Below are 27210 nucleotides of genomic sequence, written 5' to 3'. Positions count from 1 at the left end.
GCTGCCTCATGAGGGACCAGTGCTGGTAGGTCCGTGCTCGGCAGTAGTCCCGTCGGTCTGGCCGCGCCGCATGAGGTGCCCTCCCTGAGGGTCTCCTGGCTCACCTCTCGGCGAAGCCTGAGCGGGTTGTGTTAAGGCCGGGACGAGTCTACCTTTGCTCACAGAAGATCGTTTCTGATGCGTTTCTAGGCACCAGTGAAAGGTGTTGTCTTAAGCACAGCACGCGTTTCCTCTGCAGAGCAGAGATGTGCTGAGTCTCGGTTATGCCAGTCTCGAGTTAGTGCTGTAAAAAAGGTATTTTAGCTTGGGTGGCAGTGTTCTGCTGCAGCTGTCCAGCCGTGCTGCCCATTGCATGTATTCATACAAGGAGTTTAGTTGCTGAACATAGAGTTTGCATTAAGGGAATTTAGAAATCATAGGCATCACTGCTGTATTTGAAGGCTTTTTACAGAGGTTGTAACACTTTACATATAGATAGTCTCAGATAATTCAGTAGCAATGCTTCAAGAGAGGATGGTTAAGATGTGTGACATCCCACAAACTGTGTTTGTGTTGCTGTCTCTAAACATAACATATGGCCTTTAAAGGGAGTATTTACCACCTTACTAATTTGGCAGTATCGTACAGTTCTGTGACCTTACTGTTGTTCTCCTAAATCTACTGCATACGTAATTCTGTATTTTCCAGACACTATGGAGGAAGGAAAAGAAATGGCAGCACATGGCTCAAGTCATGTGATTGAAGAAAGTTGCATGAGCAATGGTAGGTGGAGAATGTGTTGGGATATTCTATACCTGGTGTATTCCTTATTGAAAGTTAAGACAGTTCAGATCAGTAGACCTCCTGTATCTGCTTTGTATCTTGTTCTGTATGCTCATTTCCTTGGATGGGCTGTTGTTTCCCCAGTCTCAGAATTACAAGCTTCCTTGGGAGCTTGTGGAGCACTGGTACTACAGCATGTGTAGTAGTGACATGTCATCAGTCTCTCTATTTATCTAACCTGAGTTCTTCCCTTTTCTTTATCTGTCTGTTGCAGATTCAGTTAATATTTAGTGTATATATTAGCTAACAAGAAAACTGGCTCACTGTTAGTGTCATGTGCTGGTCTGAAGTGGAAAAGAATGGACAAGGACAGCTGCGTTGTCCTATAGCTCTAGATAATATATTTTCACTTTTCTTGATTGAAGGCTGCTGATGCCCTTTCCCACGGGCAGATTCCATGCTACTATTATGGATGTTTAGAAATTAGTGTTGAGGTTTTTCATTATATTTGGGCATCAGTCACAACTATGATCATATTCACAACCTTCAATTTCTTTGACCTAGAACAAGTTATTTTAATTATTTTAACTTGGTAGCTAAAACTTTGCCATCTGACATCAGCTTCACCAAACCATCATTTCTATTGCAAATCCTCACTGTGACAAAATCTTTGTTGTTACAGTTTCAGACTTTCCTCTTCTGACTGATGAAAAGTTTGATTTTGACCTTTCACTCTCTCCAGCAAGGTAAGTATGGTGTCTACAGGTAAATATACTCTTAAAATGGACACATGTAAGGTGCTGGGCTGACTTATTTTTCTTTGTAGTGGAAATGAAGATGAAGTTTTTATTGGACCTTTGGGACACAAAGAAAAATGTATTGCTGTCAATATTGAAGCAAAGAAAGATGTTGAAAAAAAGAGTGTGCCTGCTTCTGATGATAAACTCATGTGGAGCCCACTTACAGGAGAGAAATTTGTGGAAATTTTCAAAGAAGCTCATTTGTTAGCACTGCAGATAGAGACTGAAAGCAAGAATGAACAGACTAAAATAAACCAATCAGAAGAACAGGAAAACAAGATTATAGAAAAATTTGTGGAGGACTCAAAGTCAAAATTGAAAATACTGAGAAACCAAAATAAAGAGAAAAGTCCCAGGGCTGTTAAAAGGGAGACATACTGTGTGCAGGATAGCCCAGCATATCAGCTGCCACCCTGTTTTCAGAAGGAATCAGATAAACTTTTGTCAGATGACAAAACACATGCTCTTCATACTCCTCCAAACAGAAGCCCTGTTAAAACTTACACATCTCCTACAAAAATTGCCAGTTCACCTCTGACACAAGAACAGAAAACTAAGGACAAAAATACGAAGGCAACTGGGAAACTGCCAATGGCAAAACCTTCAACTGCTCTTGGAAAAAGCAATTTGACTATTGAAAAGGTAAAGACAGCAACTGGGCAACAATGTTTTCTTTAAACATGGCCTTTGTGTGTTTTAGGAATGTTTAAACTGTCTACAAGCTTTTATTTTTTAAAGTGAACTTTAATCTCATGATGTTTCTCTAACTCAAAGATCCTTAGGCAGGACACATACATAAAAAAAAGTCAGGGCAGATACTATGGTATAGCAGCCAACTAGTTCATCTATTATGACAATTTAGAGCATCTGCAGGCAAACTTCTTTTCCATTGTATTCTGGTTTTGTGAATACCATCATTCCTGGCTTCTGTTTAAACACTGTTTTTTTTTCTGGTAAAATCACTGCACCATTCTTGGTGACTTAATGTGCAAAAATGGAATGGCTTTGTTTACTGTTAATCCTTGTCAATGGAGGTGAGGAGGGGGAAAAACCCCACAATTATTTCAGTAGAACAGGAAAATCTTTTGGCTATAGTTCTGTCCACAACTTGTCTCAGATCTGAACTGCATGTTCTAGTACTTAGCAAATACACTCACTAGACTAAACTATATTAACCTAAAAACTAAGGACTTGACTGGGTTCAAAGGCTTCTTCATTGTTGTCTTCGTTTCTTAACAAAATCAATTTGTGCAAAAAGCTTTATAGTAGTTTCTAGAAACAGTAGTAGCTTTTAAAATGTTGCATTGAAATTTGCAGCCCAAAGCAGGAAAACATTTTAGCATTTCTACAAAAAGAGACTTGAACACCATGGGTTCATCTGAAGATCTAACTTCTGATAAATCTAGTATGACTTCAGATGTCTTTGAGTCTTCATTAAGTGGCAGTTCCTCAGTGCAAGACAAAAAAGCCCTTCCTGCACCCAGTAAGGTAATGGCAAACATTCTTAATATGAAAATATTTTTTGTGATATTCTGATAAAAAGGAAAAACTGGATATTGTTTACTTTCTATTTTAAAGCAATATTGTTTATAATGGTTTTAAGCAAAAGTAGTCTCTGTTCTGTAATTGCTATTCTTGAATGTGTGTACTAAGTCTATAACACAATGAACATACTTAAGAGAAACTATAAATGTGTTGGACTAACAACATTTTTTGCTGCAAGGGCATGTTGCTGGCTCATGTTCAGCTTGTCTACCAGTACTCCCAAGGGCCTTTTCTACAAAGCTGATTTCCAGCTGGTTGGTGCCTGGCATATACTGATGCCTGGGGTTACTCCTTTTATTCTTTAAGCCATTTAAATCCATACTCAAATTTGTGGCAGGAATAAAAATAACAGTCCACCTTCTAGATCTGATGATCCAGTTCTGTATAATAACATAGATATAGTGAACTGTTTCTAAGAAAATGAACTTTTTAAACTTAGTAATCTGAGGAAGGAGCTTCTCTAAAATTCACAAAGATAGAATACCAAGAAAAAGCATGGCAAAATACTGTGTTATATAGTTTTTTTTTTGCTTTTGAATAAACTTTATTCTCTGATTCAGCCTGGCTTAAAGAAGATAACACATCTGAAACTTCCTGGTGTTGCCAGTGGTCTCACAAGAAAGACTTCATCTTTGTCATCAGTTTCCGGCATGAACTCAAGTCTGAATTCAAGTTTACCCATTTCTCCCATAGGAAAAAATGGTAATCACTCTTACTACAGATTTGTGCCACAAATGAATTTTGGAGTAGTTAAGCATGCCTTGAACTGTGGGTTTGGATATGGCTTAATGATGTCCAGGAGATACAAGCACTAAGAAACATTTTCAATGGAGAATAAAATTCTGTAGGCTAGCTCAGTAAATACCTGTGGACTAAAGATAATCTTACATTTCTATCACTGGTAAAAAAATAAGTTCATGTAAGCCTGATGCAAGGGTCTGACACAGCTAGAAAGTAATGCCTCAGGAAACCTGTTCCTTTTGTACATGACCTTATATACAAGTATGTGAGCTTCTGAATGCTGTAAGCTTGTCTAACTTGAATTTAAAAAAACCCACAACCCAACACTAAAAAAACCTGAAATGTGGAAGGCCTAGTTCTGAGTTTCTGTAAGCCTAATCAAAGGATGAGCTTTACTCAAGCAGATTGAAAAAAAAACCTCAGGGGAGATAACTGAATACAGCCAAGAGGCTTATACTATAATGAGGACATCAGTTTGACCCTTTCAGTAAGTCTTGAAGTATCAGGAGAATATTCTCCTAAAAATACTGACATGTAAGCACCACAGTTCTTGTAGACTTATCAAGATACAAAGTTACTGCAAATTTTTATTTTTGTACTGTGTTTCTGGATGGATAATAATATATCAGTAAAAGTTAATGCTTGGTAAGAATTATTTTGTGATAGAAGTGTCTAGTCAAGATTTATCCTATTAATGAAAGTAACCTACAAACTAAAAGAACCATACAGAGAACTAAGAAAAGCACTTGTGTGGTAGTTTAGCCTATGGTGTTAATCAGTGTAATGTGAACTATTGCCTTTTTGAATGCCTGCTTAAGAGCCAACTGTGCTGGGAAAAAATGTTGAAAATGTAATTTGAATCTGCAGACTGTTTTGGCATTCCTTGAAGAATATTCTTTGACTTGATTGCAGTAATTCAGGAAACAAAATTTCTGGAGAATTCAGGGAGTAAGTTTTCAGTAGTTGTATGTGTTCTCCTTAAACTTAGATTGTTTGAACATAAATTTAAATGCTGTAAATTGCTGTTTTTCTTTCCTGTATGTATCATTCTGCTTAGTCAAACTTAGCAGTAAGTGATGATTCAGAAGTATAACAACTTTCTATTTCAGGAAAATCAAGCACGTCTTCAAAAGCTAGTACAAGTGGCTCTAACCTTTCATCTAGTACAAACAGGCTGGCCCTTGTCAGACCTACCAGAGTGTCATCTCTGCAGTCTGCCAATACTGAGAAATCCAGGAAGCAAGCAAGATCAGCTAGTACTTCTAAAATATCTAGTGGTGTAAGCTTGGCTAAATCTTCAGCTTGTGCAACACCATCGGAGGCTGTAGGCAGTGGAATTCAGAGGCTGAGCTCTGTTCCCAGTCTGCAGAAGCTCTGTCAGCAGAATAAAGATGGAAGTGCAACAGAAGGAGGCCGGTGTCCAAAGCCCAAGGCTAGAGTTTTGTCCGTTCCTGCTAGTCAAACTAAGGTTCCAGTGAAGACTGGAGGTAAGCACATACTTTGCATGACCTGTCTTCTAGATTGGCTATTAAAAGCAAATGTTACCTTGAATGCTGGTTATTGGTTCCATTGCAATTCAGTCCATTTATTGGAAAGAATTATTATTTTCACTGAAAGATATATGTTATTTAAAAAATAAATATGAACGTGAGTAGCAAATAACAAAACTTTTTTCTCTTTAGATACACCAAACAAATCAGCATCAAAAGCAACACCATCTCTTGGATTAACATTTTGTGGCACACTTGGAAGGTAGGGCTTAACTGAAAATTGAATGTACCAAGACATACTTCTTAGAATGCAACACGGTCGGATGTTGCAACAATCTTTAAAAGTTTGAACTTCATTGTCTAGTCCCTTGGTACCCTCCAAGCTGGCTGTGTTAATGCCTGTTGGAACTGATTTAAAAAAATAAAACCAACCCACAAACCAAAACAAACCCTGATACCCAAAACTAAACCAAAAACACACCCCACCCCTTCAGAATGGAATTTTCTTTGCGGTGCTAAATAGACTCAGATCATCCATAAAAGAATTCTAATGAAGTAAAGCCCATACTATGCTGTGATTTTCAACTTTATGATGATTACTGTTTCCTTACTGACCAAAGGGAAACTGATTTCTAATGTTTGGTCGAATAGTTTGAATTAAACTGTTTCTAGAAGTTTTCGGCTAATGCACGTTTCTCTTCTTAGTGCGATGGCAGTCAGCACTCCTATGAAAGCCTCGGAGGATGGGTTCTTTCAGAATTCTTGTTTTCTTGAGAAATCTGTCTTCATGACTCCTGCCAGTCTGAAACGGTCTGGCTTACCTACACCTGTTCGTCGTATCTCAGGATTTCCAGCAGTGACTCCTAAAACTGCACCAAGAATGGCACCTTCTCCACATGCTGCATCTGTTCGCCACCGTTCCAGCTTTTCTACCAAAAAGACTTTTACAGCTGGGTAAGACAGAACCCTCCATGAAAGGAGTATTTTAGACAAACTGCCTTTAAATGAATTTTAATTATGACTTTCAGGTTTCAAGGACCTCTGCTAATATTAGAAGAAAGCATCTGAGCACAGATGCTGTATAGGCCTAATAAAGATTTCTGTCTTATGACTAGTAAAATACTATAAGCCTTACTGAGATGAGTCAATATCTAACATTAAAGAATTTATAATCTCTAATAGGAAGTTATTTGTGTTTCTTGAGCTAGCAGACAACTTAAGACTTGTAGCTGATGCTCTGACCAAAAACATATTTGGCGTTGGTGTTATTTTGCTATTACCTTCTGATGAATGGAAGTAGCTGGTTAAAATACATATTAATCTTAATTTTGTTTTATACTGTTGCCAACACTTCCATAAAATTTCATTTTGTTAAAGCATCAGTCAAAAAGCCAAGGATTTAGTTGACTGGCATTTTTTTTCTCTCCAGGTTTATGTTTCACTTTAAATAATTGCTTGCAGGATGGATGAATCCTACACTGTTGTTAATTATGTTTGTTTTCTCTGAACATAATGTTGGCTTATTCATATTATCAATTCAACATCTCACAAGTGCCATATATATGTATGTAGGCTTGCTTTGTGGCTGGTGGAGACGAACAGTATTAAAGCAGGAATGAGTCATGGCTAGAAGACTCTTCCTACATTATGTTTACTTAGGCTAAATGTCTGAAATATTATTTTCTTGAGAGAAAAGACTAACTTTAATGATTCTCTACAATTACTTTATCATACTACTCAGATTACATGCCCTGGTCCTTCAGCTGGTGTCAGTATTTCCTCTCAGCAGGGGCTGAAATGAGTTTCTCAGTGATATGCAGTATCAGTACTTCTTTGCTAGTTGTTTCTTCGAAGTCTAAAAAAAATCCCATGTGTGAAGTTTAGGCTGCATGTGTATGTCAATTTAAGATTAAAATAATCATCATTATGAAGTCGTTAGCTCTTTTTTTGCATGGGTAGGCTATAAATTTATTGCAGTATGAAATATCTTGTATTTTGCAGGTAACTAGCATACTTCTGGATGTAAATATGGGAAGCCTTTTGGTCATTAAAACTTTTGGTAAAAATGGAGAAAATTAGGTTAGGGCATTGGCTTGCCTGTTGTCTTAGTATTTGGTTTGTTATATTAGTAGTTATGTTGGTTATAGAATTCAATTACTGCCAATGCTCTTTTCCCTAGTTCTAAACAGACAAGAGAGAGTAAGACATGGATATCTTCTTCAGAAGATGATGTATCTCCTCCACTTGTGCTACCTCTTGCACTTAACTTCTCACCAGAAAAAAATGCTACAGAAGCAGTAGAAAATGAATTACAAGAGGCTGAAGTACAAAATCAGCTGGCTGAAGAGAAACAAACTGAGGTAAGAAATGACAATACCTTTTTCTACAGAACTAGTAAGCAAACTGCTTGAAAACAATTTCAAGATGACAGATAATGTACACACAGGGTTAAAATGGAATACCTAAGTGTGTGCACCCTCTAGCGCCTGTTTTCAGCACTAGACATCTGTTCAGTGTTTCCACTAAGATTGCTCCCATCTCAAAGCTGAATGGTCATATCTGCAGATTTCATATTACATTTCCAATTCTGGATAAGTGCTGTGAAATCCTTGTGGATTCAATTAGAAAAGCAGTGTCACAGGGCAGTTCCTATTGCAGCCATAAAGCCCTCTTGAAAAAATAAAATAAAATGCACTGTTTTAGCTAAATTCAATCACTTAACAGCAGTAAGAACCTGCCTACAATGAGTGAGGATTAAACTCCAAAGTCCATGTAGCAGTAAACTTAGTTAAGTGCCATGTACTTAGTCCAGTGAACAGTTTTTCATTTTCCCAAAAATCTACTGGCTTCATGCTGAAAGCTGGCACTCCATGGGCATTAAGGAGAAAGGACTGAACTGGTAGATCTGAAATACTAACCTGTAAAAGTAGCTATTGATTTAGAAGTATACATGTGTAGAATAATTACTGGATATTATTGCATCAGTATTTTCCTTGTTATCTTGCTTGATGACACAGTACGTTACAGAATTGCTTAGCGCATGTATAGAGTAGTTAAATTGGACAAAAGCATAACTAAATTTTAGAGTGCTGCAGAATAGTTTATATGTCTAAATAACATTGCACAATAATTGCAGTCAAGTTATTTAAATATTAAGGACGTTATTACTCTTCTGTTTTAAATCTGACTTAAATCTGCTTATAAATGAAAGATTGTTTTATGCCCCAAGGAGCTCTTTTCCTTTGTCTCACTGCGTTTTCCCTATTTGTGATGCAGCCTTTAGCAGAACAAGAGCTGAGGTTTTTACAGTGTGCAAACAATCCTGCTTGAAAAATACCCAACCTGTAAATTAAGCCTGTCCTGTGATTATTACAACTGTGTAAGCTAAATTAACTGCCTAAATGAAGGAAGCATAGAGAACAGGGAAAAACCTGAATTATCTGTTGTTTTTTTTTAAGGCCTTACTAGTAGATATTGGAGTAGACAAATCTCTTCCAAACACTTTGGAATGTGAAAGTAGACCTCTGATTGACCTTTCCAATACTCCTGAAGTGAATAAGATTACTCTTCTAAAGCCTACATTCTCAGGGCAGGTGAAGGTAAGATATGTTCAAGTCTTCTGGTGCAAATACACTAGTAGAAAAATGTCAACTGGCTCCATATACTTGTCTGCAGACCAGTTCCACAGTACTGTAAGAATTTAATATTAGCTTGATATGTTCAGTGCGATACTATGTACTAGGGTGCTCTTAAGTAAAGAGAACATAATGTCTAAAATAAAACTGTACTTTACAGTTCAGTGAGCAATCTGCAAATAGGAAAAGGATGGAGAATTTAACGCTTAAAGCGGTTAAAGAATTAAACTGTTCTGAAGCAGGAAGTGAATTCTTGTCTTCAGTAGGGTAGGCATGCTGACTCTTCTTTTTTTACAAATTTTCTGTTCTTGGCAGCAGCAGCTCATTTTCTGCAAAAAAGCAAGGCTGTCTCTCCTATTTAACTCCTCTCCTAATCCCCTCCTTAGCTGAAAGATGTGTTGGTATCTACTCTAAATTTGACAAGCATTTCTGGGCAAGTGCTTTTTGTACAGGGGTGGCTTGAAGATAGATGCCTTTAGATATTGCCAGATGAATGGTGATAACTATGAGGATGTAGCCTTTGACAACATTAGATGTGGTTGGGATCAATTTAGTATCAGGTCATTCAAAGTAGAGGATCCTCAAAAGAGGATCACAGAAGTCTGATTTCTGAGATGTTCAGAGGAGTTCAGAAGTGTTCTGCCCTGCCTGGATGACAGTGTTATTTGAATGTGTGTGGTAGTGAAACTTAGAAAAGCCTTTTAGGCTTTTAAGGTGAGTATGAGCAAATAATAACTACCCTGTGAGAAGCTTGTGCTTGTCTAAGAATGAGCTAGATGTTAGAAAACCTGAACCTAAAAGCTTGAGTGTGGTGCTTGTATTGGTCTTCTGGATGCTAATAGGAATCCTAAACAAAAAAGTACTTGAGAAGACTATGTTAATAGAGATTATCACTGCTAGTAGTTATGTACAATGGCTGACTACAATAGCTAAATTTTATTACTTCTCTTTCAGCTAATTGATTTGAGTTCGCCTCTTATCACTCTGAGTCCTGATGTAAACAAAGAAAATCTGGATTCCCCTCTGCTCAAGTTCTGAACTTGAATTGAAATGAAGACTACTTTGCATCTGTGATCTTTAAAGTGTTTAGGTGTTACTCTTCATTCTTTTTTTTTTTTGGAAGATGTCTATAAATCAGATTAAGACAATAGAATTCTAACAGTCGATATAGTCAAACTGACTCTAATGGTTCTGTTCATGGATGTGCTGCAATAGGAGTATTTAAACTGTGTTGCTCTAAGGCAAAGAGGGATATACTCTGTATTAGAAGCCTGTCTCTGTTTCATATCAATTGTTCTTTGTCCCCTATTTACAATGAAGATTTAATTTAAAAGGGGTTGTTTAGAAGAGGTTACATTTTGTACAACAGTTTGTTAATGTTTCACTAATGATTGGTTCTTCATAGAGTGTGTAGCAAGTTTGGAAATAAAGGTTTTACTGTTCAGTGGTAGTGGACTGAATGAAGAGCTTGTTGCTGCCAGATGGTTTAGTCTTTACATTTGAAGGTTAGACTTGAACTTTCTCACTCTTAAAGAATAGAAAAATGCTTTCTTTGCCACACTTAGCCCCCTGTATTATCTGAGTGGAAATGAAATACATACAGCAGTAGCCCATAAATGTCTGGGAGACTACAGAGTTCTGCTCTGCATCTACTAGCTTACTACTGAAAGTTTATCAAGAGATGGAAATGTTTTTTTCAACGGTTTGTATTCAAAAAGTGGTGGAAAGGGGAGACTAAGCGGTTAAGCTGGAAGAAGTGTTCAGAGATGTTTGTCAAACATTTTGATGCCTGGTTTTGAGCATGAGAACTTTATGACCAAGCAGGAGGATTGTGGGCCAGAAAACTGATTTTTACCCGTTTCTGCTTGGTTGAACAACGTATGGCCTCCCCTACAGAGCCGCTGCCCTGCCGCTCCTGCAGCCAGGGCGCGAACCCCGCCCGCCCTGCTGCGAGAGGCGCGGGCCGGCGGCGCGGCACGGAGTTAAGCAGTGAAGGGGAAAGGCCGAGAGCTCCCGGGTACGAGCCTTCACAAGCGAGCAAGCCAAGTGCTCGCGCTACTCGTGCTGCAGCATCAACCGACCGCGCCCGCCCTGCCCCGCTCCTGCTCGGCGCCGGAACCCCCGGGGGGAGGCGGCTTCCCGCGGCGGGGCGGGGCTGGCGCCCGGAGGGGCGGGGCTTCCCCCGGAAGGGCGGGGCTGTCGGGCGGAAGCGACGGCGATGCTGGCGGCGGGCGCGCGGCGCGTGGCCTGCGCCGTCTCCGGCGGGGTGGACAGCGCCGTGGCTGCCCTGCTGCTGCGCCGCCGAGGTGGGTGAGGGCGGCGGGGCCGGCACTGCCCTCCGCTGGCGGGGCGGCGGCAGCGCGGCAGCTCTCGGCCCCGCCTCGGCCCCGCCTCGGCCCTCCTGCCCGGCCGCTCCCCGCGCACCTGAGTCCGGCCGGTGCCTCCCCGCCCTCGCCCGCCTCCTCTGGTGGGTGGAGCAGCCGGGCGGCTCGGGGGCGGCTGGAGTGAGCGGTAGAGGGAATAGGAGAGACTCAGAGCTAGGAAATCGCTTCGTGTAAGGTTGCCAGGAGAGCTTGGTTTTATGTTAGCTGTTAGCAATAGCAAAAAAAATTAGTCCTACTGTACTGCGAAGTACGGGACTGCTCACATTTTCTGAAGGAAGCAGTTACTCAAGCAAGTCAAAAAACAGAGGTTTTGGGTCCCGTCTGTAAGTATTTCCCTTTATAAGTCATTCTCACCTTTATTTTGTAGGCTACCAGGTCACAGGCGTCTTTATGAAGAACTGGGACCCTCTGGATGAAGAAGGATCTTGCTCCATCGACAGAGACTGCGAAGATGCTTACCGCGTTTGTCAGAAGCTCGATATTCCTTTTCACCAGGTTTCCTACGTGAAAGAGTACTGGAATGAAGTATTCAGGTACAAACACGTTTGAAATAGATGGTCTTTCATTATATTGGTGTAGTACCATGTTATTGTCAGAAGTAAGGATGGATAGATAACAGGCAATAGCAATTTATTGCAGTATTTTCAGCACTAAGAAAAAGTGCTGGAGCCTGTTAAATATCAGAGGAATTATTTTTTCTTCATATTTAAGATCCGTATTTATATGTTGATTTTAATGTTTGTTATTTTTAAAACTAATAGATTTCTCCCTGCTTATTATGAGTGTATTGCAGTTGCTTTGTTGTGGCTCATTTCTTCTACTTCCCAAAACTTTCTACTAACCAAACCTTATTGTGACTTGAGAAAAAAGTATTTAATAGGGTACTGTTATTGTCTTTGTGTGTAATCTATACAGTACATTTCACATTAATATATACTGAATCCAGTTTACCACAAGTGATCATGAACCAGCTTTGCTTCTTTAAACTTCTAACAGATTTGAAACTGTTCTCTAAAGAGAATTTCAGATTTTCTGGTATTCAGATTTTCTGTGAATTTGTTCCACTTTAAGGAAAGAAAGTTCTACGTAGGAAAAAGTTGAGAGATTTTCTCAGAAGGAGAAGGGAAGTATTGGTATAACAACATAATTTATCTTTTATGCACTCAACATAAGTACATAAAAGTTGTTATCTGATCTTCTTCATCCCTCTTTAAGTAGTGCTATTGTTATCTTGTCTTAGAAGAAACTGAGGAATAACTTAGTCATGCTACTTCTACATCATATTGAAATTACATCATGTTGAGCACTAAACTTTCATACAGTTGGTGAACAGCCCTGTTCTGGGGAAGTTCACTCCATTTTTCCCTCCTGGTGTAAGAGAATGAATAAACGTTATCAAAACTCTTGAAGGGTGTGGGGTGTCTCTAATTGACAGTGACTCAAAGATCATAGAAGATCAGCTTTTCTTTTGCTTCTCATAACTTATTAGTACAGTGTTCCTAAACAATCAGTTGCAAGTGTCTTGGTTTGTTTCAGAATCCTTTTTTTCTTTAATGTCATAACTGACCTTGAATTTACTTCTTTGGATCTCTCTTTAGAGAGTTATTCATCAAAAACCACCTTTTATCAAGAGAACTATTTTGGATCTTGTCTTTCCCATGGTTTTTGGAAAGTCTGTTCCAGATCTTTACATCAATGAAAGATTCAGTAGTCATCCTTTGTTGCCTTTTCTCTGGTTCTGTACTTCATTTGAAGTGGCTTTATGCTGTGTCTTTTATGAAGCTTCCAGTTTACTCTTGCAGTATTTACAAAGGAGTATTGTGTTACCGTAAGAGTACAGTGTTGAGCCAGCATGAGGGAGGCAGCTCAGGGTGATTTAATTATTAGTATAAACTCTTGAATTCAGAACTGTTAAAAAGGAGTTAGACAAAATAAGAGGTATGTTGCCTGATTTTCTAGTTATGAATGTAGTGTGCAACACGGTAAAGAAGAAGCAATTGATTCTGTTTCAGATGGTGAAAAGTAAAACCAAATACTGGGGATGCTGGTGTTCCTTTAAATCCAGTCTGTGCCCTCAGTTCCTCTTGAATTCAGTAACTACTGATGACAAGCAGAATAATGCAGTGAGCAGGCCTTTTGATATCAGTGCCTTGCTGTATGCTGATTTGATTTCATTACTTACTGTATCAGTGTTTTCAAGCAACTAATGCAAAGCACTTTAATGACATGACAGTGTAAAACTGCACCATGACTTTGAAAAACTGCTTGAGTTTCTTGAAGGAAAAAAAAGACAGGAGAAGGTCCCTATGAAATTAAGGCACATGACTACTTATGCTGGCATAAGGTTAAGGTATTGTGCATTCAACTGAAACACGGTAACTTCTGGTGTGTACTCCACAGCACTGTCACTGAAAAATTAAACAGGGTTGTTTAATTCTGAAAGTATTTTGTAAGAGATGAGTAGGATGTGCACAGTGGGCAGCCATGTCTCCCCTGAGGGAGTATTAGTTTTAATTTAATAAAACATGGTTACTAGATTGTGAGTGATCATTTAACCATGTCCTCAGTGCACTTTGGAGTAAACTATTGGTTTTTAGCAGTTAAAATCTAATGGATATTTTATTTCTTATCTAAAACGCTTAGTATGACTGCGTCTCAAGTCCTCATGCTTGAACAGATTGTTCAGTCCTGGATAGTATTATGCAGGGTTAATAATGTTGATATACATTTGAATCTTTATTTTACAGTGACCTCTTAAAAGAGTATGAATTGGGAAGGACTCCTAATCCTGATATTGTGTGTAACAAGCACATCAAATTCAACTACTTTCTTCATTATGCTATGGATAACCTTGGTAAGGCATTTTCAAGTGTGTCAGTACAGAGTGTGTGCCATGGAAATGCTTAAAGGATACAAACTCTTGAAAAGGTGGGGAAAGTCATGAGTTCTTATGCATGCCTGATTCACGTATCTCTGTGGCAGTTTTTAATATTTGCAAAGTATGTGGTTTGAAGTTTGCTTTTGCATATAGAATCATAGAATGGTTCAGGTTGGAAAGGACCTTTTAAAAGTCATCTAGTCCAACCCCCCTGCTGTGGGCAGGGACATCTTCCACTAGGTTGGGTTGCTCATATATAACAACGGATTTAATTCAGGCACACACGTTGACCTGACCATTCAGTTTTACATTCTTAGGTGGTCCTTAAAGTGCTGGCATGCTGATGAAGAGTTTACATTATTTAAATAGCAGGAGTATGGTTATTGCCAGTATTAGTCTTCTGTATAGATTTTCTTCCTTCATTGCTTTCTGCTTTTTTTACTGGCTGTATATAATCCGATTTTAAACTGTGAATTTCAAGTATGTGCCTTTGTGTTTTGTTTTCTTGATAGGAGCAGATGCAATTGCTACTGGGCATTATGCTAGGACCTCACTAGAGGATGAGGAAGTGTTTCAGCAGAAACATATTAAAAGACCACAAATGCTTTTCAGAAACCGTTTTGAAGTTAGAAATAGTAAGTGGTTTTTTTATTTCATATTTCATCCTAGACATGGAAGAGAAATATTTGGTGTCACAGAATCAGGGAAGTTTACCTTACAACACAGTGATCATCATTTAAACCCCAACCTTTGTAGCAGGTTGATTGTGCAAAACAGGGGACTTGCATTACTTAAAATTACCCTGGGTAGTCAAGTATTACGTTTTCTATTTTAAGAATTCTAATCCAGGTGCAGAGGGAAGAATAAGCATTTCAGTAGTAATCAACATTCTGAAGGAGCTGTAATGTGGATTAAGGAGACAGGTCTATCGTCTGTACCCTGGAGAATTATTTCAAGAAATCTTTATCAAGTATTTCCATGACTTACGTAAAATTTTCTTTTTTAATGTTTCTTCTGTTTTAGGGAATGTATTTGGCTATTCAGTATCTAGTATAGATAGAACTCATTGTGGGGATATGCTTAAGTGGAATTCTAGAATTAAGACTTTGAAAGATTAAAATGAATAACATACTTTTATACAGTAATTGGACTGTATATTATTTTACTGGAAAAAATCAGGTTCTCATTCAGTAATTCAACTGTTCTGCCTTATTTTTTGTTCTCCTGTGGAAGCCTGGTTTTCCAGGTAGATCAAGTTTCTGCCTACACTGCAATTGAAAAGTGCATGTGCAGCATGCACAGACGTTTTTAAGACTACAGTTCTTGGGTCAGCAAAGGTGCTAGTAGGCAGCAGTGCAGGTTTTGCTCTTCACTTTAATAGTCTGCCTGTGGCTGTACATAATCAGAGGTTGATCTCAGCTCTTGTTATCGGTACAGCCTTGAAGCAGTTTGATGAATGCTGGTTTGGGTATGTCTCTGCATGGCACTATCATAGCTTGGATGGCAATGTAGAGATTTCTCAAATAACTCTGCAGTGGGTCATAATGCAGTAAAGTAACTCGGATGAAGCTCTGTTGTATAGTGAGAAGCATGCTATACCCCAAGGGAAAGAAACTTGCGAACTACCACTATGCAAAGCTGCCATGGTGATGTTTTTGTGTTACAGCTTCCCTGCTTTAATTTATTTGTTCTGGACTTAAAGGGGTTTATTGGTTTCTTTGTTTTAATTTTATTTCTGGGAAGTTGAAATGGCCCCAGTGGTACCAACGGTCTATACTTGTGACAGACTGTGTTTCACAGTTGTAGTATTTTGTGATGTTCTAAACAGGCTCCCTGCCCTGTTACTAAGATTTCATAAGTTGTGATGGAACTATTGGCCTGTAGTTAGTGTTCGAGTCAAACACATAAGTAGAGTTTGTACAACAGCAGAGCTGTTAGCTCTTCAAGAGATTGGACAGAACATGACTGAAAAACTATACCAATTTTATTTCATCTGGGCAATTATGAGACTTCATCAATTTTGAAGAAAAAAGTCAAACTCTCTAAGCATTGGGAATAACTGCTGATTGTTCAACTCATTGATTTGTAGCAGTGTTATTTCTGGGCAAAACAATGTCTTTTTGAAGGACAGTATACTCCCTAGATATCTGAGTCTTTGTTCTCCCTTTCACATAAAATGTAAAAGTTGTTTTTGCTTTTCGTATTGTTGATGTTTTTGCCAGTGACACATGCAGCATTTTAATAGTGAGGCAATGTAAGACTATCTAAGATTGTGTTGTACAAAATCAGAATCTTTCTAGATTGTTTTAGTGGTGAGAAAATAACCACATATTTTCAGTCAGATTCTGAAAAACCTGAAAAATACTGTCTTTAATTCATATTTGGAAATAATAAAACTAAAATGTTGATTGTCAAATAAAATGCTAAATTAAGTTGAACTATTAAAGGGGTTTATGCTGAGATGCTTTATGTGTTCTGCACTTTACAGCTGTGAAACTCCTTCAAGGGGCTGACCTCTTTAAGGACCAGACCTTCTTCCTAAGTCAAATCTCGCAGGATGCTTTGAGGAAAACCATTTTCCCTTTAGGGGATTTAACAAAAAGTTTTGTGAAGAAGATAGCAGCGGAACATGGCCTTCATCATGTCCTAAAGAAAAAAGAGGCATGGTAACACTTACACTTTTTTTATTTTTGTTTGTTTCTGAAACAGACTTTTCTGAAGTTTTGAACTTTAGTCTGTGACAACTCGTCTGTTTCTGAGCACCATAATAGAATAGGTTGGAAAGCAGTTTTATAGCCATCTGCTTGTGTGAAAGTCCTTCTATGAGCATGTGGTTAGTTGTGTGTTTTAGCCTGCACATAATTTGTCTACCACTGTACCTCAAAAGAACTAAGGTGAATGTGAGTGAGTTAGGATGATGTGAGCCTTAAGGAATGCATTCTCTATCACAGCAGGTGAGAAGCCTTTGGTCTTTATTGAAGCTTTTAAAGACTTCCTTGCTATAATTGTTTTTCAGTATGTCTTGAGAGAAATCAGATCATACTGCTTTTCCACAGTTAGTCTTTGAAAAAAAAAAAAAAAGTTCTGTTTTCCTGAGAACTGACACTTCATGAGTTATTTCTAATAAAATGTGATGCAGGCAGCAATTGTATTGTTGATGCTGTCTTGATTGCTTTTAATTTTATATTTGTCCACTGTAAATGAGTATTTGAAGAATGTAGGCAGTAACTGAAAGGAAAAGGAAAGCCTATTTGGTATTGAAAGTTTTCTCAAGAGATATACCATTATTGTGTCATTTGTGTAACTTTCGTACTTGAATCTGCAAGAGGCTTCTGTTTTTAATATACATACAATGTAGTCACCAAGGTTAATGTAGGTATTTATTCAACATGTGTTCAGTTTCCTGTATTTTGCTTTTTTGCTGTGCTTATGGCTCTTGCTGATACTGTGTAGAATTAGTTTATGTTGGAGCAGATGTGGTTCTGTTTTTTTTATGACATGTCTAGCATACTTTGGAATACAGAGAGGGGGGAAGATCCATCTTGGAAAGATTATTGACATTATTTCAGATGTTTTTCTCTGCTTTTATGGATTCAATACCACTTTTCCTTTTCAGAGTATGGGAGTCTGTTTCATTGGTGAAAGAAACTTTGAAAATTTCCTTCTTGAGGTGAGCAACATTAAATCTATGACAGTCTTTATGTTCTGCTCTGGTTTTCAGTAGTCATTTATAACACTGTCTACAGAAAAACCTCCCAACGCCTTGCGGCCGTCACTGAGCAGCAATGTCCCATCTCCCCTTGCAGTTCCAAGCCTACCCAGAAGCTAACACCAGGCCTGTAGGAAGTATCGTTCCCCTCCACCAGCAAACAGTCAGTCATTTTCTGTAGCAAAAGGAGTGCGTGGACTTGCACTTCTGTGCCTGCCAGGCTCTGACAGGTGTTTGGGATGCAAGAGGCACATGGCTGAATCCTCCTGTCCCCTGGTATAAGTGAGGATGGGGGGAGTAAAGCCCAGAATTAGTGCTGGTGGGGACTGCCCTTCCTACTTCCTTCTCTCAAGCAGCCTCAGGGAAGAAGTAGGAAGCTGCTTGGGCAGAGTTTGCTTCTTGAAAATTTGTTTTCCAACTTCAAGGGAATGTACTGACAGAACTTGAAATACACTGTGGGTTTTTTGGGGGCCATCTTGTGACTTAAACAATCTCTTCCTGTTTGGTAGTATTTAGAACCTCAACCAGGTAACTTTGTTTCCATTGAAGATAAGAAGGTGATGGGAACGCACAAAGGTAATGGGCTAATACACCTTAATAACTGCCTTTAGATAAATGGAACAATACTGCTTATATTAGGAGGGACAAATTTTGTGGAATTCCCAACCAGTCTACACGTTTTTCCCAGTTTGATAACTCTAATAATCGTGGAAAACTTGCTTTATACAATAGTAGAGCCTTGAACTACAATATTCATGATTATTTGTTCCATGTTGCAAGAAAGTAAATGATGATTATTAGGGTTACTCTGTTAATTTAAGTGGTTGTTAATTTAATACTGAGAGACCATTGTTCATTTAATTAGATCAAAATGTCTGTGCTTCAGCTCCAGATTCTTTAGTACTTAAACTTTGCAGAAAAAATACACCATGCACCTCAGTGATGCACAACAGGACATCCCCAAACATGGGCAGCTTACCTTTTCCTTTCCTTCGATGTGTCCTTCCTTTGCTCTCTGCAGTTCTAGCTGCCAGAACTGAGTTCCTCTTTCCAAGTAATTTATGGAAGTAGGACGTTCTACTAGTCCATAAAAGTAAAGGAAACTTGTAAGACTGAGTGGTAGCAAAACCACAAACTGAAGCTGTAATAAAGAAATGTTTGTCTTTTATAAAACCTAGGAATAGCGTAATTGATTAGTTTGAAATCACATGCTTCAGGTACAGATGAGAACTTTCAAGTAGGTGTTAGTTTAGTTTGTAATTGGCACACTTCTCCAAGACAGCTGGGTTTGTTAGTCTTTGTTTAGTGGTAAAGTTTTGGGGAAATGACTTATATTTTTCTGAAAGTAAAAGATTGAACGTCGCTAGCAGCATTACATTTTTCTATTTCTTTAGCTTGGTTCCTCTACACAATAGGCCAGAGGGCTAGAATAGCAGGCCTGAAGGATGCTTGGTTTGTTGTAGACAAAGATGTCAGCACTGGAGATGTCTTTGTGGTGAGTTAATTAACACTGGTATTGCAAATGACTAGTGCAAGCATTTTGTGACTCCTACTGTACGGAATGTGATTCTAACCTGAGTAGAATTCTTAGCTTTCTTCTTGGGGGAAACAAGAACCAATTAGTGCAGCATCAGCAGATTAGAAACATCTTGTTCAAAACATCTTTTCTTGAGTAGAAAATTGGTTTAGATTTTGGCATAGAACTTTTCCAAACAAAGGTCAAATACTGAAAAGAATTGGCCAATCTACTGAGCTCTTACTTTCTATGCTAAAACCTGAGGTTTTATTGTAGTTATTATGACACAGTATATAAAGTGTATATTATCTTGGTTTACTATTTCTAGTAAAAGAAGTAGTAGCCAGTAATACAGTTTCAATTTGAAAACAGAATATATATAATACTGCAAATAATTGGAGTCTTAATGGCTAGTCATATGAGATGACTGGGAGTTCTGCAGCTTGCTAGCATTGTTAATATTTCTTGCTGTTCATGCAGTTGTTACTCTTATTTGATACTGATGTGATTATAATGAGGTGTTCAGCTACTTGTTGATGTTTCTGAGGGGGGAAGAATCATAATCAAATGAGAGTTGAGAGGAAACAGGTAGGACAACTAAGAAATTAATTTTTTTATGCCCTACAGTAAAGTTGTGTGTATGCAACACCTTTGCTGGGGAGGTGTTGAGTTGAGGAATTGGAGAAAGGGAGGTAGCATCTTGTTCAGGCTGAGTTTGGGTATCTACTGCACTCTTTATCCTACCTCAACAAGGCAGAAATACTCAAGAATACAGGAGGTGAAATGACTGAGATGTAGAAGACAGACAAATAATTCAGGCTTGCTTTAGCTTACTTTTTGTATTAAAGACTTCCACCTGGAAGCTGATTATGTGCTAATAAATGCTTGCTTTCTTACTCATTGTGATTTCATTTTAATATGGCTTCTTGCTTCTTCTATATTTCATGCTTTACAAGTTATGCTGATGCTTTTGCTAGAGAGCATATTAAGTAAATGTTGTATTTTAAGGCACCATCAACAGATCACCCTGCTCTGTACAGAGACCTATTGAGGACAAACCGAGTGCACTGGATAGCAGAGGAACCTCCTGCAGAGCTTGTTAGAGATAAAATGATGGAATGTCATTTCAGGTTTCGGCACCAGATGGCACTGGGTAATCAAACCTTGTTTTGTTTTTTGGTTTACTCAGGTTTTGAAATTGTGGTAGAGTGTTCTGTGTAGTTTTGCAGAAATAGTTGATATGTTTTGGCTTGCCTTTCTGCTCTATGGTTTCTGGAGTGCCTTTATAAAACAATTCTGTTTAACAGTATCTTGACTTACATCTCTAACTTAGTGATGAAGGTTGGTTTTTTTTAATGTGAATGTAAGGATTAACTGGCAGGTGTTTGGCCATTTTCTGCTCTAGTGCCGTGTGTGCTGACTCTAAACCAAGATGGGAGTGTGTGGGTGACATTAGTGAAGCCAGCAAGAGCTATCACACCTGGGCAGGTAAGTGATTAGAAGTCATCTTCTTTCCTTTTTTGTGTTTTTGCTTATCTGGCTAATAAAACAGACGAGTGTTTTTATTAGTTGGAGTAAAGTAGTTTGTTTATTTGCATGTGAGAGCAGTTAGGTCTATTTTGACATCAGCTGTTTTGAAGGAGATTGTTTCTAGTTTTAACTGGTCTGTTATCCATATATTTGAGAAACTGGCTTACAAGTTTTAGTGAAACATGAGAAATTCTCTGGTAATCAGTTGTATATGCAGAAATGGAATCTGTTGTCTTCAAGAAATACGTTTAAGAAGGCATTAGTTTGGTAATTGGCTGCTTAATATGGTTTTAGTGTTCAACTTCATTTAGTGAGCTTCTGTGTCCAGTGAATTTCACTGTCCTGGAACAGTACTGAGAAGAGGTACTGTGTAGTCATGCCTTTTAACACTGCTAATACAAAGATACTCCATCACATTGTAAACCAGTGCTTCTCAAACATTTTCCGCATGCCCTCTCACAGCATTTGTTCTACCCTCCCTCTTGCTTCCCAAAACTTGAGGGCCCATAGAAAGTATTGGGAGAGAAATTGTATGAGAGCTATTTGTAATGGAGAGAGGCATACACTTAAGAGAAGTGAGCTGAGCTGAGAAGGCTCCAGCCAGAGCTGATGATGGGCATGAGAAGCCCCTGACTGCCAGGAGCTGCTGAGCCTGTAACTGGTCTCTTTACTGCAAGGTAATGAGACCAGACAGAGAGGTCTCTGTTCTTCCTCTCCTGCAAGAACCTGCTGAGCATGTCAGGGAGCCCCAGTTGCTTCCTTCCATGTGGTCTGCTCCAGTAGTCCTTGATCCCATTCCTATTTTGAGAAGTGCCACTGTAGCCTGGGCATGGTTGTCTGGGGAAGGTCTAGTGAAGATACAGATGATGATACGTATGCCATCCCCTTTGGGAAAGGACACTTTCCAGCCCAATTCATTCCACCTCAGTAACTGAAGAATTTTGAGACAATCTTGCAGAATTTGATGGAATTTCTATCAACACTCATGTGAGCCAACAAATCCTTTGCTTTTTATTTTTCCTTAAGATTTAATCAGAACAAATATAAATGATTACACCCACTGTCCAGCAGGTCTTGCACAGCCTGCAGTTGCTCACTCATGTTGTTTGCAGCTGCTGAAAAGACTCTCCCTGTGTTTATCTCCTAGTTTGCCGTGTTCTACAAGGGTGATGAGTGCTTGGGCAGCGGGAAGATCCTAAGGATGGGCCCATCGGTGTATACCATGCAGCAGGGCAAAAACCGAGAGGAAGGTCCAAAGAAGGAAGACAAAATAGAACCAGCAACGTAGCATATGGGTTTGTTTATTGAAGAATTTTGGAGAATTTGCTGTCTTAGAATAATAAAAACAATAATAAAGATATTTTTTGTTGATCTGTATGTTCTAAATGTCAGTTGACCATCAAGTCCCAGCTCTTGACTGTTAGCACTGAACAGGTTTAAAACTAAAGCCAGTTTGGTACAACTTTATTGGACTAGATGGTGATATTTATGTTAATATGTATCAAAGGATGTCTTAAAGTTGTTCTGTAATAGTAGTTACACATACAAGAATTTTATTGTAAAAATCATGTCTGAAATCATAAATCTATCTTATGCATAAGTGAAATATTTCTTTATCTTACTTAAAGATACCTATCCCTAGGTAAAGCATGTATGTTGTTTTACAGTAAATGTATGTTTATGCTTTGAACTCTGGAAAAGGAATGAATGATATTTAAGATCAGCATTTTGAATGAACTCCAAGTAGCAGATATTTTTCATTTTATATAGCTTTATAAGAGATGCTTTGGATTCTTAAGATGTATTAAGTAGTGGGTTAGATGTTTACGTAATTCAGAATTAAAAATCCAGGGGTTTAAAAATAGTCCGGATCATCAATTTTTTGACACAACTGACTAATTTTGTGTTAAGTGCTGAGGGCAGAGGCTGTTTAGTTTGTCTCCTGGAGAAGGGAATGCATTGTTATGCTTCAGAAAAATGCAAATTCATATGCATTTCCTTATTATGTAGCTAACTTAATATAGACCTGATAATAATTGGATCTTGTCATGTGTCAAAATAGAGTGGTATTAGGAAGAGTTGAATACCCCTGTCCAAATTGCCTACATTTATAAGGATTGGGTGCGCACTGAGGACACCCTAAGCTTATAATAAAACTTTATTACTGCAAGTCAACAAAAATGAATTTGTGTCTTTCAGCAGGGTAGTAGAAGGTAATTGTCCCTGAAGTACAGCTGTGCAAGAGCAGGACTTTACAGATGGGTGTAGAATTTTGAGATTTGCATCCAATTTGGGTGGTAGGAAAGTAATACCATGAATAGATCTTTTCAGCAGATCTGAAGGCTTAGAATACATGTGCATCCTTTTCTGTTGTCTTAGTATCTTCTAATAATTCCTTTTATTTCTTCTGGTAAGAAAAGTAAAAGGTAGTCTCTTTTCTTCAAAGCATGGAAGTAGAAGGTGCGGAAGACACTCTTCAGTGCCTATCTGGAGCCCTATGGAAAAAAGCTAGACTTAAAATCTCACGCATTTGTTTGACATTACAGTAGATCTGCTTGAGAGGGGAGCAAAGCCATCCTTTATTACTGGTGCCAAAATCAATTCAATTTAAAAGTGTCTTCAGAGTGTCTACCCATGCTCAGGTTAACTGTAAAGACTATTCATGCTTCATGTCAACTCCTGATACATGTTAGGTTAGTTGTGTTATGGATCCTGGTCATGACATCTATGTGTTTTTCCTAATGTTTTCCTTATCTTTGCAAAATGTGGAATTAATTACTAAGGAATTAATGTTCCACATTTTCCTCATCTGAGTTTTCCAGTAAATGTCCCAATTAAAATCTTCACAAATATTTTGTGTTACACTCATGTAATTTTTTTTTTATTAGTTCATCTCTTGCCACTGTCAGGTATGTTTTTTGTTTGATACTGTACTGATAGAGGTAGGTTCAACTGTGAGGATATGAAAAAGGACATAACTACTTCTGTGTCTTCAAAATTCACTTTCTTGTAAAATTTACAGAATTGCAGAGGATCTGATCTCTAGAGATCATCTAGTCCTTTACTCCATTGCTCACAGCAGGGGCAACTAGAGCAGGTTGCTCAGGGCTGTGTTGTCAGATTTTGAGTATCTCCAAGAATGGAGACTCCACAACCTGCATTGATAAGATCTCCCTGAGCATTTTCTTCTCAAGGCTGAACAGCCCCAGCTCTCTCAGCTTTTCCTTGTATGACAGATGCTCAATCCTCGCTCATCAGCTCCTCCATACCTGTGTCAGGAAGTTACCACTGCTCCAGAGACCTCCTGGACTGCTTGTGCCTGTGTGTTGTCCCTCTGGCAGGTTGAGTCCTCCACTGGGAGCAGGGTCTGCAACTATGAGGCTTCTTCCGGTGGTCTTTTTCCTGGTCGCTCGGGCTGTAGCAGACACCCCCAGCAGTGCCATCCACATGGGTTGCCTGATGCAGGTGCTCTCAGCTGGCTCACTGTCCACCCCCAGCCAGAGCTCTGTGCTGTCCTGCTGCTCCCTCACAGCCAGGATGACCCGTGCCTGCCCCGTCCTCCCCGGAGAGCCTGAGCCCATGCGCAGCCTCACTTTGCCGGTGTGAGCTCTCTCACCCTGTCTTTGTGATCCCAATGAGATTGACCCTGCAACTGCCTGCAACACAGACCTCTAATTCCTGTTGTGTGGAATGCTGCATGTGTAGCGTGCAGGCGCTTCAGAGGGGCACCTAGGGAGGTTCCCTCCTGCCTGTTTTGTTGTTTTCAAGGTCTCTCCTGCCTGGATCACCCTGCTGCCTTTAGCTTGCCAACCCCGTCCACCACTGGGTCTCCCCATGACATCCTGGCTCCAAATGCCTGGTGAACAGCAAACCTTCCTAGGCGCCAGGTTGGGTCAGCAGCTGGAGCTTCTGTCCCCTGTGGCAGGGAGTGTCTGGCTGCTGTCACACTTGTCTGTCCCGCCTTTGGTACGGTGACAGGTTTGGGTTCTCAAGGCTGCAGGGTTTCAGGGATGATCCAGTTAATCTCTCCCTCATCACCTCTGATGTGGTCCAGGCTGCTGGCCTCCTGCCATGGCTCCTGGTGACACAGACCTCCACCAGTGCTCACCTTCTGCAGGCAAGGAGCCCAGCTCTGCTCGTCCTGGGGGGCTACACCCTCCCCGAGGAGCTTGGTCTAAGTTAAAGTCACTGTTAACATTTCCTCCTTTGACAAAAGAGAGTTACTAGCATTTAAAGTCCTAAAGTTGCCGAGTTGTGGTTGCCACCCCCTAGAAATCAAAGTCAGATCTTTAGAGTTGATACGTGACTGCAGAACCAGTGATATCCCAGCTGGTAATTTTGTTTAGTTTAAGGCTCTGTTAGACATTAGTGGTTTCCAACCATTAATGTTTCTCTTGTATAATAAGTCCTTACCTCCTTTTTATTTTTATGTTTCTATCAGGCATTATTTACTTTCCTATGTGCCCCCAAGGATTTAAATATGTGCATTCTTTTGGCTCGACAACTCCGAAGTTTAGGTATTATATAGCTGTTTGTGACTTCTGGACTTATTAATGCGTTCACAAGGTAAGTTCTCAGAGCTTCCTAAAAATGTCTGCTTCTGGGCCTGCACAAACCCACTGAAATCACATCAGCCTGAGGCTGAACTCTGCTTGGAGCTCAGGATGAAGGAACTAAGATCCATGCAACTTCTCATTGTCCTGGTTTTAAACTCGCTTTTATACAGTCTTCTGAATCTACTACAAAAAATGTTTCTAGGCAAAAAGTCTACTTGATAAATTTGAATTGGCTTTGCAAATACTTTAAGAACAACAAAAATATCCCACAATAATTTTGATAAATTTGCTATTTTTTTGCAAGAAAATCTTCATCCTGCCCTGTAGGCTTAGTAGTTACTTGTGGTTTTCTGGGTGTGAGCATTGCTTCAGTGATGGGTGTAGCTGCTGGGTGGTGTTGGCTCTGCTTTAGTTCTTGGGTAAAGTGTTACTGGCTATGAGTACAGTGAGAAAGCATCAGGGGATGGCTCATCCAAGCAGGGGATGTGTGTCCCTGCAGCCTGAATGTATTTCCTTAACCTTTGAAAAGAAAAGGACTTTTTTTACCCTCCTTCAGTTTTTGGTGTTTTGGGGTTTTTGTTTGTTTGTTTGGTTTTTTGTATCTTATCAAGTTTTTATAAATCCCATTCTGAGGACAGATTCTCTCAGTGCATTATCCCTGGGAAGGCTTTGCTGCTGGATTGCTGGTATGATGCCAGGAGCATCCTGAGCTCAGGTGACTTGAGGTTCTCACTTGGATAAGAGACAGTCAGTGCAGAAATCATTAGTGCTTTTAAGATCATTATTGTGAATTTAGGAGTGCTGGCTATGAAATCCCAGTCTTGCTGAGAGCCACTGAGCCAGTACCTGATAGTAGGAAAGTTTAGCCAGTGCTGCTTGTAACGTAACTGACACAGGGCACAAGGAGTGTCTGCTACAGCTCCTGTAGGACAGAGTCTTTTTAACAAATGCTCTGCTTCCCTCTTATTCTTTAAGCGTCCTTAAAATTGGATACAGCAGCAATCCAGGATGGCTAGTGCAGAAAATTCATTAAGCTAACATGCTGTTCTTCAGTGGAAATCTCTCTAGCAATGGTCTCAATTCACTTAGAAACTGATTTTATCATTAGAGCTGAACCTACTGGTTCTACTGAAGAAACTCATCTGAGGAAGAAGTGAGTGTGGACTGTGTTTGGTTTAGTAGAGACTCATTGTCTGAGAAGGATGGAGGCTGCTTCTTGGCTTCAGTGCAGCTCAGCCCTTTGGTGGGATGATGAGCAAAGACCTTTGACATAATAAAGCAATTGTTGCTCTTGCTCCTAGTGAATCTCACCATGCTGCTGGGAACTAGGAATTAGTAGGCATTTGTGAAATTCAAACTGCAAAAAGCTTCTTGCATGGGATGTTTTACAAGAGATTGCACATTTCTAGCAATGTGAAGCTTGCATGTTTAATACAGCATTTCCAAATAGCTTGTACTGTTCAGAGGGGGTGGTTCATTTCTCTTCCCATCCCATATGTTTCTCCTGGGCAAGGTAAGGGTCTTAACTACTGACTTCCTGCACGAGATCCTTGCTCCTTTCATATGTAGGGTCACTGGTAAGGGGAATTTTATCCTGTCCTGCACAGGGACACAACTTCTCAGAGGAGTCTGGCAGAGCAGCCTATAGAGGCACTTTTCTACCA

At 39.4% G+C, this 27210-nt stretch overlaps 2 protein-coding genes across 3 annotated transcripts; both read left to right on the top strand.

Moving 5' to 3' along the window:
* The first annotated feature begins 691 nt into the window (after positions 1–691).
* GTSE1 (G2 and S-phase expressed 1) lies at positions 692–10287 on the top strand. The gene is made up of 11 exons (XM_074901602.1): positions 692–762; positions 1445–1508; positions 1589–2204; positions 2880–3050; positions 3668–3809; positions 4958–5335; positions 5531–5600; positions 6044–6292; positions 7518–7698; positions 8797–8937; positions 9928–10287. Exons 1-11 carry the CDS (start codon positions 693–695, stop codon positions 10009–10011), a joined length of 2166 nt encoding a protein of 721 aa, XP_074757703.1. The 5' UTR covers position 692; the 3' UTR covers positions 10012–10287.
* An 883-nt stretch (positions 10288–11170) lies between these two features.
* Positions 11171–22590, top strand: TRMU (tRNA mitochondrial 2-thiouridylase). Of its 2 annotated transcripts, none has more exons than XM_074903268.1 (11): positions 11171–11279; positions 11725–11890; positions 14105–14211; positions 14748–14870; positions 16724–16896; positions 17852–17905; positions 18454–18520; positions 19339–19439; positions 20469–20613; positions 20866–20948; positions 22138–22590. In XM_074903268.1, the coding sequence occupies exons 1-11, from the start codon at positions 11192–11194 to the stop codon at positions 22276–22278; spliced, it is 1248 nt and encodes a 415-aa protein (XP_074759369.1). In that variant the 5' UTR covers positions 11171–11191; the 3' UTR covers positions 22279–22590. The 2 variants fall into 2 exon arrangements, with proteins under 2 accessions (XP_074759369.1, XP_074759370.1); XM_074903269.1 differs by lacking the exon at positions 11171–11279 and adding an exon at positions 11475–11527.
* Positions 22591–27210: the final 4620 nt, after the last annotated feature.

The sequence above is a fragment of the Athene noctua genome, chromosome 3 (assembly GCF_965140245.1).
Source record: "Athene noctua chromosome 3, bAthNoc1.hap1.1, whole genome shotgun sequence".
NCBI lineage: Eukaryota > Metazoa > Chordata > Aves > Strigiformes > Strigidae > Athene > Athene noctua.
The sequence above is the reverse complement of the archived record's forward strand: the minus strand, read 5'-3'. Positions and strand labels throughout refer to the sequence as shown.